At 34.9% G+C, this 12596-nt stretch overlaps 1 protein-coding gene across 1 annotated transcript; it reads left to right on the top strand.

Moving 5' to 3' along the window:
• The first annotated feature begins 351 nt into the window (after positions 1-351).
• LOC106056108 (NADH dehydrogenase [ubiquinone] 1 beta subcomplex subunit 11, mitochondrial-like) lies at positions 352-8278 on the top strand. Its single transcript, XM_056027656.1, has 3 exons — positions 352-597; positions 5974-6107; positions 7782-8278. The coding sequence occupies exons 1-3, from the start codon at positions 373-375 to the stop codon at positions 7930-7932; spliced, it is 510 nt and encodes a 169-aa protein (XP_055883631.1). The 5' UTR covers positions 352-372; the 3' UTR covers positions 7933-8278.
• The last annotated feature ends 4318 nt before the right edge of the window (positions 8279-12596 follow it).

The following is a 12596-nucleotide window of genomic DNA, read 5'->3' as shown; positions in this document are numbered from 1 at the left end:
AAGGACGTTTTGGCCACGAGGCCTTCATCAGCTACAAAACAAACAAAGAAAGATTTGATCCCGCAGGGCACATAAATGCACGTTATTGTATATATATATATATATTGTTATTGTGCTTTCTATACACTTAATATAAGCAATTTTTTTATGCCTTTCTTGTTCTATTTACTTTTTAACCGCCTGATATTAACGGCCAATCGCCTTTAAATTTTGTTTTGTCTGTTGAAAAATAAAACAGTTCTCCCCCCTTGTCATCACGTCAACATCAATTTCTCATCCAAGTAGGAATTTTATATAGGTTTGTATTGCTTATTGTATTTGTTGATCTACACTTTCTTTGTATAAAATAGAGAAGAGTTCTTCGTTTCAAACATGGCGACTTTGTTGAGGTCGGTCGGCCGACAAGGTCGGGCCTTACAAACACTTGTCAATAATAAGTCCTTTCGTTCATTGATATTTCCACTGCTGAAGCATAAAGCTTCTATTTCTACATCAGAAAAGAAAAAAGATGTTGGTGCAGTTGTGCAACCGATGGAGAAGTCAGAGGAATTAAAAAAGTTGACCGAAAAATTCAAAGATACTTCTGACACTGAAGAGGTAAACTAAAAACGTACACAATGAATTTACAAGAACAACAAATCAAACCAAGAATTTAGATCTATATGGTTATGGCCATACGCTAGACCACATTTGTACATAGTGCTCTTCTTTGCTAGTGCCATTAGAGATTGGATTCCAATGGGCTCAGTCAATGGGTTGCCTGAATCTGATTATGATATCAGCCAGGAAAACAATCGACTTCTTTTGTCATCTAGATTGACTAGCCACACTAGATCTATCAACTCTGACTCTATCATCATCATCTAGATCTAGATTATACTCAGTTATAGATACACTCTACAGAATTATTTTAAACTTTATTTCAAGTTGTTTTAACAAAACATGCATGACTAGAATTCTAGATTAACTAGATAGGTAGGTCTAGTTAATTCTAGTACTAGTAGATCTAGATTCTAGATTGATACGAAATGGGTGGGACATAATTATCTTCTTTTTTTAAAGTAACATCTGTAATATATTTATTAAGATCTATAGACCAAGCTTGACATCACCCTTCTCTGTTTATAAAATAATTGCACTTTATAATTGATGCCAGGGGTAGTGCAGTACATTCTGCTTTTAGCTGGTCTGCAGGTGTTTTGTTTTTTAGCCAAGTTCTTGTCTAATAACTTCCTGATAATATAAAAAATGTTCCTGACCGTTAAGACCTGACAGCTCTAGTTCTTCAAGTACCTTCTCTCAAATCTGTGATTCACAATTTTCTATTAATGAAAGTGCTATAGCTCTTCCTCTTTTCTCTACTTTTAGTACCGTGATCTCATTCCAAGCAAGCAATTTTTTCTTTTATTATTCATAAGACTTTTCTTTCTTTCGAGAACAATGGTATGTTTATTCTACTTGACTGTGAATGGCAGGTTTAATGGTGTAAGGTTGCAGAATGCGAATGTCGTGTAATACTGAGTTCTTGCTTCCTGAGGTGCTTTTGACATGTGACAAGACAAATAGTATAAACTGACCTAAGTCCGTTTCAGCAGACAAACATGAAGTTTATTTTACTACAATAATAATAATAATAATATACTGCACTCCTTGTTAGTGCTACAAGTCAAGAAATAATAAACAATCCTATCCGCATAACAGCGGTATCAAAAGTATCCCATGTATAATGTCAGTTACAAATCACGTCCGCATCTCAGCGGGTAACAATAAGAACAATTACTACTAGTGACACTGGAGCTTCAACTATAGATATCCATTGAAATACGAATAATACTTTAATATTCAATAAGCACATGATGAAATCAACTCTCAAATATTATTAATCAACAATCACTAGTCCATCAACTTTCATGCTATATACATATATATACACCAGTCCAGGAAGCAACGTCCAACCTTCCTGGACCGGTAGCAAGACCTTAGTGACTTGACTTGACTTGACTGAACTCAAAGTCAACTTTATTCTTTCTACTTCCTGTTTTCTACATCAGGAATTCCACGTGTCTTTCAAACTCTTAACATGACGTGAACTTTAGATCATGCAATGTCAACTAAGACTGTGACATAGACATATTATGTGATCACTTAAAATAGAATATCAGTATTCACTTTTACTTTCGCACGCTCTCTATCACTTGTTAGCTTATTTATTGTTACTCTAGATAACACTAAACGCTATAAGTGATGCCAATAACCAATGCTGGATACATTCAATGAGTCTCTTATTTTATTAATAAACTGACATCTTGAAGAGACTCGCCCAAAGCTGAGATATAAGGAGGGAGCTGATTGGTGGCCTAAGCCCTAGAAGGGACCATAGAAGAGAAATGATGTCATTATGATATGAACCTCTTTGCCAAGGGGAATAATTATAGATATAAAAAAACATACATATATACACAATGTCAACAGGGGGGTGAGCAAAAAGAAGACAGCTAGATTTTTTTTTGTCAGGAGAGTGACCCTCTCCCCACCTATTTTGATTTTGGCTAAATCACCCTCCTGCCCCCTTTCTGTTATGCCATATGACCACACATCTCTAATTGACTAAATGGGCTGCTAATATGGGCTGTACTGAAGTCACTGTTAAAATATTTTGATTGACTTTCACTTACACTTGTATTATATAGATTAATAATACAGTCAGGGGTGCCACTTTTCCGGAATAACCCTGAAATCCGGGTTTTGAGGGGTCCAATTTTCCCCCCTCCGGGTTTGCCTTCTACAATTTTGATAAAATCCAGGGTTTTAGTTAATTTAGATTTTTTCAAAATTTCTGGTCATTTTCCCCCGTTAATTTTAGTTTGTTAGTTTCGATCGCGCGAGCCGCCATTTTTAAACAAAATCTACCAGTCTAAAGTCTCACGAATTCACTTTGCATGCGCACTAAGCTTTATTTACCGGTACAGTTTTTTTTTTTTAAGTGACAAAAAAGTGTAAACATTCTAGATTCTAGATCTATATAGAATTTCTAGATCTACGGAACGCGCCTCGAATCGGCTCGATTTAGAGTCTAGATCTATTTCTATGATCAATCTAGCTCTGATCTAGACTGTAAAGTCTTGTATTTAGTATAGATATAGTCTAGAATAGTCTAGATCTACTCGCGTACCTAGCGGCTAGTCCTAGATCTAGATCTAGAAATAGAAAGAAAAAAAAATTCAAGAGTGAGAAATTATATATTTTTTTCTTTCCATGTTTTATATTTTAATATTTGTATAGGTTCCATATAGACATAGAGCCTTAGCCTATGTCTAGACTAGTCTAGAGCTATATTGGTCTAGAGTATTATAGAAGTAGGTTCTAGATTTAGGATATTTACATCGTTTTTAGATCAGTAAGTTTGCGTTCGCCTGAAGACTTAGAGGCTAGAAAAAATAGATCGATTGGTCAATAGATTTATACAAATAAATTATAATTATGTATAAGCAGTCCAGCACATTCTAGCCATCTAGGTCTACATTTAAATATTAGAAACTAAATCTAAATGTTCATTTTGGAGTAGATCTGGACTAAATCTCAAATCAATTTTATCTTGATTCAATAGATTTACAGGTCCATGCATGTACATTGATGGAATCAGTTCTATCAATGTAGATTAAAGTAGGCTGCTTCAAATGAATAATGAGGGAAAAAATGTTAAGAGAGAAACATCATTTAAAATAACTGTTTGGAGGGGGGGGGGGGGTGTACAAACATTGTTAATATAAAATTGTACTAAATCCTCTTTACTTGTATTACAAGCTTTATCAATAAATACACACAAACTCTATTTATTATAATGATAGGCTTACTAATTACATATTTAAAACATGGGGGGCATATTATGATACAGATCTAGGTAGTAATTTAATACTGTTCTTCTTTCGTAAAATTTTGGTGCTTAAATTGTAAATGCGGTACGTTTCAGGGTTGGTAAAGTTTGGGGTTTATGATTTCAGGGTTTGTAAAATTTGGAAATTCTGGTTTCAGGGTTTACTTGGTCTCATGGGTGGCACCCCTGAATACAGTATTATGTATAGCCTGCTCATGTGGTATGTGTTCTGGACTTTAGTTCAGAGGTGTTCTTGGTCCCAGGTTCGAAACCTGCACACTGCCATCCCGTCGTCCTCCGAAGGTTTGGGCTAGGATGTAATTATGTTCAAAAATATGACAGAACATTAAAAAAAAATATATAAATTTTACAAACAAACGGAACTAACAATCTAGAATAATTTATAAATCATTATAATTTGTTTTATTTTTTAAAATCTTAATCTGCATTTGTTTTAGTAGATCTAGCAAGAATAATCTAGATTTTACAAGACTATTTATTTATCATCATTAAATAAATATTTTCAAAATTTAATCTGCATTAACGGCACTAAATCTTTTCATAAATATAGTACTCAGTCCAGATCCACTCTCTTTCTTCCGGCACAGGTAAAAACTAGGAATTTACATAATGTCAACTTTGACCCTAAGGTGTACATTGTTATTTAAAGTAAAACAAAACAAAATATGTCAGAAATGTTTAAAAGAAAAATGGAGCATTCACACTAATATTTACTTGAGCATAAACCATTCAAATAAAGTCGTATTGGATAATAATACTGACATCTGGCAGTGTTCAGCACTGCAGTCTTGATAAAACTTATTACAACTCACTCTGTCTGTATGGTAAAAAGTTTTGTCACGTTATTTCCCCAATCTTGGATTAAGCTGAAATTTCGCACAATTATTTCTTTTACCTGACGACACAAGTATCAAAAAAAATAATAATTTAGTTTATTAACTATTTGTAATTAATTATTTTGTTAGGTGTCTTGAACAGAGGAAAGAAATCGTACAGATGTAGATGTAGGACTCTCGAGCCCTGAGTGAACATTTTTACATTTTAAAAATGTGATGTAAACATTCACCAAGATACCCCATTCTTACACCCCCCCCCCCCACCCCACCCCCACCCTTCACAATTGTTACTGGCAAGTGATAGGATCATAGCGCATTGAGAAAGCTAAAATCTAAACAAAAACACTTGGTAAAAATATTTCTAATTGCACAGATTTATTATAACTAGGTCAATCATACATATAATTACATGACTGATCCTAAGTAATTGATACAATTACACTTATTACAGAACTTTGTAGTTTTTAAGTATTTTTGATGTTTTTCTTGTTTACTCTTTTATTCAATGCATCTTAAATTGTTAGGCAGAACTTCAGAAAGGATATTCCACATTCCTCTATTTCTATACAGTTCTAATACATTTAGTTTTGTTTTCTCTGCTTGACAAGTTTTACCTTGGGCCATAGATATGAATCACTTATATAGTATAACTGAGTCCAATGGTATTATTCAGTTTCAATACAGTGGCGTAGCTAGGGTGGGAGGAGTGGAGTCCAAATTCAAAAATCCTCTGGGCCCCCACTTGAGGGGGACCCTCAAATGAATGTCCTAAAAATTTTTCACATTAAATATTAGGCCACTGCCGTGTAATCTTGCTATTTACGTGGAGTCAAAAATACTGGACAGCGTTCATCAGCATTGATCTAGATGATGTTATAGATTCCTTTCCTGCATAGAAAAGCAGGATGTGAGGCAATATGAATTTTAATTTGTCACTTGTGCAATAAACAATGGTATTATTCAATGAAGGAGTCTTAATGATTTTTTTTTAAATTTTTATTAATATAACTTATATAGTGTACCAATTGGAAATTATACATATATTTATTAAGTACATTATCTCATGTCTTATGTTGAAATGCAAGGGCCCCTAAAAAGATCAAGCTCCCCTGGCTTCCAATCCGTAGCTATGCACTTCTTCAATATCAACGATTTAATGATATGTCTACTGTTCTGTTCATTGTAAGTTTTCACTGGTTTATTTCTAATTGTTATTTGTTTTTTTTTTTTTTCATTTTTCAGAATTATGTATCCTATGGTTATGAACCGGGTAACCGTGACAAAGATTGGTTTCTGTACCATATGATAATGTTTGCTTGCATTAGTCTTGGTGTATGCTGGGGAGGATTTATTCTAGCATATATGCCTGATTACAAGTAAGTGTACAGATTGGAATCAAATAGTTCACATGCAATAGAAATAACTTGTAGCTGAAGATTGTAAGTATATTTAGCCTGGTAGAAGTGAATTTAAATGTTCAGGGGTAACGCTCTCTGCAAGGCATTATTCCCATAAAAGTAAAGACTGGAACCCTGTTGATGCTTGCTTTGTATGTAATGTGGCAAAATATGCAGGTCCCAGCTGGTCTGCGTAGTCATGTTTCTTGGGAATTGAATACAGTGCATATTGTTTATAAAATGTTATCCATGTTTTGGATGCTCCTTCAGAGTTTAAGATAATTTACTTCCTAGTCCGAACCTCCCACAGGACGATGGGGGATGGAAGCGCGCAGGGTTTGAACCCGAGACCATCCATAAGTCCGAACGACAGTCCAGCGCACAACCCGCGCGAGCAGGCAGCCATCTTGTAGCTTGCTTATATAATGGAGGCCATCAATATTCCATTTAATTTATTTTTACAAAGCTTATATCAACTCTCTTTGTCAGTCCATGTTATTTCTCCCACCTTCAATCTCGGATCAAGCTGAAATTTTGCACAATTATTTCTTTTACAGGCCAACACAAAAATCAATTTTACAAAATCAACCAATTATTTTATTAACTATTGGTAATTAATTGTTTTGTATTGTATCTCAAACAAGGAAATAAATTTCCCTTAACTGATGAGGTGGTATAAGTTGAATTAGTCCCCTTTATTGTTTGTAGGAAAAAAAAATTTAAATAACTATAAAATCAATTTTCAAAAGCAGTCCCTGACCCTGTAGTTACCATATTGGCTTGGGGAGGCTGATAAGACCTTATCTCTCGAGTTCAAATTCAGGTCGCTCACTTTTTAAAAAAATACATTTAAAAAGCAATGATTCAGATACCCCCTTCTTTTTCCCCCTTTATGGCGTATCATAGAAAGCTAAAAGCATGAAATCGCACTTAACAAAAACAATTGGTAAAACTATTTCTAATTGCACAGATTAATTATTGTTTGTCTAGATCTATTACAAATTAAATTATATGACTGATCCAAACTTATGATACACTTAAGTATTTCTCTCCTAATTAACGATACCATCGTTAATTTGATACCTTTAAATTAAATTAATGTTTGTTTTTATAAACTTTAATTTGTGTTACATAAAAAGAGCATGCATTCTCCAATAATTCTATACCGAAAGTAACATTTTCTAATTACAAACAAAAATGTCATTAAAGTTTAATGATAACAAGGTAGAATATCCAAATGAGAAAAATGAACAATTCTGTCAGAACGTGGAAAATAGTTGCGGAGATAAAGAGTTACTATAAGCTTTGATTTTTTAAAGAATTTTTTAAAATATTATATTGTGCTTGTTTTTCTTGATATGAGCCACCTGGTTTTGTATTTCTTGTTTGACATAATGTGTATAGAATGATATTGTTAGGAGTACCCTATGTTTTACCCTATGGATGGCTGCCTGGTCGTGCGGTTTGCACGCTGGACTGTCGTTCAGATTTATCGATGGTCCCGGGTTCAAACCCTGCCCGCTACCATCCCCCGTCGTCCTGCGGGAGGTTTGGACTAGGAAGTAATTATCTTCAACTCTGAAGGAACATCCGAAACATGTAAAACATTTTACAAACAACCATGTGTAAGAGAATTTTAATTATTCATTTCAGATTGAGAGATTGGAGTCATCGTGAAGCATTTTTGGAGTTGGAAAGAAGAGAAAGAGAAGGTCTCCCCCTGGTGGATCCTGACTATACTAAAATTGAATTGAGTAGTCTCCCTTCAGATGATGAAATTGGAGATACAGAAATTGTAATCTAAAAACATTTGAATGCAGTGTGGTGTTACAATAGTGAGATGTGATCATTGGACACTATTCTTGATGAGAAGTTCAAAAGAATGATATTTATCAATTGTGTTAGATTTATGTGAAAAGATTTTTGGGATTAATTATGATAATTACTCCTTTTCACTGGTTCACTTCAAGTTTTGAAAGTTTTGATATCATTATCCAACTTATTCTGTATTGATTGCTGCCTTGAAATCTCATTCATAGTTGGCAAGTCTCATGCTCCTGAGTAGTGAGCATTCTGAATATCTGCATTCATTATTTGTTAGGTGTAAATAAATAAATGTATTCAATAAAAACATTCTTTTTAATGTGTTAGTGTTAAGTCTGAGGGTGTTTTTTTTTTAATTTTTTAGAATTTTATTGTTGTGTCTAATAAAGTAAAGTCCCCTTTCAGACCATGTGGTCTATAGGGTGGATAATGTAAAGACCTTGTTTCTGTGGCGCACAGTTAACGAGGGTGTCATGTGACCCAGAAAGGCCTTAATGATTGCGTGGCCTAAGTTAATGGAGGCTAGTGAGTCTCTTTTTCTATTTTTCGTTTTGTTTCAATAACAACTATTAATTAGTTCATTATACCAACATTTGTTTTATAACATGCATAGGAAGTAACTCAAAAGGCAATAGGTGCATGTGGGTTAATTAAATTTATGTCAATAGTATGTATGATAGGCCTACGCTAAATATGTTAACCCTTTATGGTCTACAGCTTTAAAAGCCTGTGACAAGAGCATGACTGATAGTGATATGCTTAATAAAAATTGCGGGGCCCCCAATCGGAGCAATCTGTCAAATCGACCTAAGGTGACCAGCACAACTAACTAACCATCTTTACTTTAGCCCAACTAATGTCAGGTACCCATTAGAGCTGGGTGGACTCTGAGTCCCCCAGGGATCCCTAAATTTAAGATTCCAGGATTTGAACCCAAGACCTTGTTCAGAAGGAAACTGCTTTACCGCTCAGCCACCACGCCTCCTATTGTGTCTAATTTATTTTATTTATTTATTAAGTTAACAACGCTAACATTCTCTCACACAAGTTTCACTTTCCATTAAGTGGTGAATACATTAAAAATCAAAGAATGAAAACATGTATTTTTATTGAGTGTAACCAGTTTTGCAGAAACTGTCCAAATACATACCTAATTATGGTGCATTTGAAAAATGGTAATGCAAAAACGCATAATTCTTACAAGAATATATTTTTGAAACTTAGATATCAAGTACATCTTAACTTACATCTCTACCACTGTCACACACTTCATTCTAGATATACATACTGGTACTATAATAATTTAATTTTTCTTAACAAATTTCTCAATTTACCAAACCTTTTAAAAACCTAGATTTGGATATCCCGATCTTCACACTAATATCATTTGGAATCAAAATATAGAACCGATTTAGATCTATTGACACTATAGTAATTTTATGCTGTTTTAGTGATTAGTGAATAAAAATAAATTCTGTTGCGTCATGCAGGAATCAGAAGAATTGTTAGTATTTTTATAGGAACATTTTTAATTTATAAGATAAGAGAGAAAGTAATCTGCACTAGATTATACACTCTAGACTAGAGTAACACCTTTAGTAAAATCACTAAATTTAGAAAGCCTTCAGGACAGAAGGCTCAAAAGTAAAGTAGCAATTATACATAAAACACTGAATCTTCAAATTCAAAAACGAAATAAAATACTCTGAAAGACACAAAGATAAAAGCACACTCCTCGTCCCGTATGCTAGGACAAATTTGTACAAATACTCCTTCTTCCCTAGTGCTATTAGAGCATGGAATGGGTTGCCTGAGCTAGCCAGGAAAACCAGTGACTTGGCTGAATTTAAGTCATTGGTTAATATGCATGACTAAATGCATGACGCGTAGGACGTAATCATCTTTTTTTTGAAGTAACGTCTGTATTATATAAGATAAGATAGTAATTTATGCTGTTTTAGTGATTAGTGAATAAAAATAAATTCTGTTGCGTCATGCATGAATCAGAATTATCAGAATTTTCATAGCAACATTTTTAATTTATAAGATAAGAGAGAAAGTAATCTGCACTAGAATGTACACTAGATCTAGATCTGCATTCTATGTGTAAATACAAGAACATTTGTTGCTCTGCTGGCCTGGGCTCCTCAAGTCATCTGCCTACCTGATGGCCCCAGTCCTATCTCTTCCCACACTACGTAATGTCTCCTAGTCATTTCATCAACCTTTTAAATGCTTGGTGTACAGGTAGTTCATCACAGGAAGCAGGAGGGCTCCAAAAGAGTGTCCGAAATTTGTTTTCACATTAAATATTACGCCATAATCTCATATGATGTCAAAATGCAGGGCAACTAAAAAGGTCAAGCCACTCGGACCTCTAGATACGCCACGAACAGGAAGTCTTAAAAAAAAAAGTAAAAGCTTGTTGCAGGAAGGTCTTCACAAGACCTATATGTTCTTATGACCTTTTATTGACAATATTCCTCTTGAGGCTTTTAATTAAATCTCATCACAAATTTCTTTGAAGTCTTATGTAATACACATTTGAAAAGAAGAAGTAATATAGTTTGTCCTTCTTGACTTAGTAATAGTAAAGCAAGGTTTTGTGAAAACTGCTAAACCTTTTTTACTTTTTTTGTATTCTATGTCTACAGAAGTGTCTGTTCTTCTTGAAACTGTCAGGTAGAGTTGAGCCTTCGGCTCTTGGAACTCTGGGCCAGAAAAAGTGAACAAGAGTTCCCTCTCACCGGCCTGAATGAGAACAGTGTACACTTTTGTCTGGGGGGTGGGTCAGACTCCTGGCAAGAGGCCACGTACACTAATACCCCCGCCATTTTCCTTTTCTATACCAGGCTAACCGTGCGGCACACGCCGTTTATTATGTAAAGGCCCCTTGAGGAACAGCGCCTGGATTGGGAGTGTCTGTTCTAGCATGTTATCTAAGTCATAGCTCATATAAGCAAATTTTTTTTTTTATCTTTAATATTGTATCCTAAATATCTGGCGTTTTCTAAATTTAAAGAAGTACAAGGAGGAGCCATTCAGAAGGAGATTACAGAGACACTATCTGAACCTTAGACAATATTAGCATTGGCAGAGCCAACGAGAGAGACAGGTGCATAATTTAATTACACAAGATGTTCCGTAATTATAAGTCCACGAGACATCTTTTTCTCTCACCAGGCTACAAATTTCATCTCACCTGTATTGGAGAGTTCCTCCTTTTTGCCAGCCAGATTGTTGACTTGTAAAGGAGCCAGATTGTTGACTTGTAAAGGAGCCAGATTGTTGACTTGTAAAGGAGCCAGATTGTTGACTTGTAAAGGGTCCCCCTTTCCTTGTTTCTGATCCTCAGCATTTTTTCTGTAGCATTTACTCTCAAAGGTTTGAATTATATTCTTTCAGACTCGTCTTTCAGTGTCCAACTTTCCCAGACATATAGGCTCAAAATAGGTTATACAAATCTTATTGTTTCACAGTGTAACCCCTCATCAACTGTTCAGCTTATTCTTATTACTTGCCTCGACTTTCAGAATAGTATATGGCTCCTTCTGTCTCGGAAGACAATGGATGCAAATGAGTCACTGGTTTTGGTTTCGTCTTGAGACGGGCAGAATTTGTGGTCTCTTCTGGGACATAGGCCATCAACCAGATTTCTCCAGGCGTCTCTGTTCTGGGCGAGTCTCTCTAACTGTTCCCACGTCTTGCCCATATGCTTCTTATTCGCGGCGCCATGTATTCCTGGGTCGTCCCCTCTTCCTCTTTCCATGGGGTTCCAGGTGGTGTTGAGTTACATAAATTTCCGCAGTAAACAAAAGAGAAATAAATAACATTGACAAATATTATAACAACAATATTATATTTGTTAATACTAAATGTAAAAAAAAAAAAAAAAGGAATGAAGTGATTATCAATGTCTAAAAAAAGAAACAAAAATGGCATTGGTTCAGTAGCTGGGAATAGCATTGAATTATATAATTCAAACTTCTAAGTACTTTGGCACTGTCATAGATGAATTATAATTTTACTGCGAACACAGATAATACATCACCAAACAAGAACAACAACAAAGATTAAGGCTACTGAGAAAAAAAGTCATCCTTTAGTGTCTTTGTCACTGTTTCACCCCTGCAGTATTTTAAGTTTCAACATCTCTGGGGGAAAAAAAAAACTATTGCTAAGAAAGCTATAAAGATATTAAGCATATAAAACACCCCCTGGTTTAGTATTTTACCATCACAAAGGAGATATAAATATATGACAGCGATCACAAAAAAAAAACTGACACAAGAACTCTTTTGTTACCTTAGCCATTGAATACAATGCTACTTGCTTATGTACATTTCATGTGTAATGTTTTAGAGAAACAGTGGTGTGAAGGATGGGGGGGGGGGCCTTTTTATTGTATGCTTTTATATAAAACTGTTCGCTGTTATAATATATTGTTATGTGTAATTCCCATTTGACAGCTGCGCTGGCATCAGATACTTATCCCGATTGGGAGACGACCGCTTGCCAGATACGATCTTCTATGACAGGGGTTCTCAACCTGTGGGTCGCGACCCTCTTGGGGGTCGATTGACGATTTGCCAGGGGTCACCAAAGACCATCGAAAAAATAGATTGATTTGTCTATTCTTCTGTT

This window comes from Biomphalaria glabrata, chromosome 4 (assembly GCF_947242115.1).
Source record: "Biomphalaria glabrata chromosome 4, xgBioGlab47.1, whole genome shotgun sequence".
In the NCBI taxonomy this organism is placed as follows: domain Eukaryota; kingdom Metazoa; phylum Mollusca; class Gastropoda; family Planorbidae; genus Biomphalaria; species Biomphalaria glabrata.
This window is presented reverse-complemented; position numbering and strand designations above follow the sequence as displayed.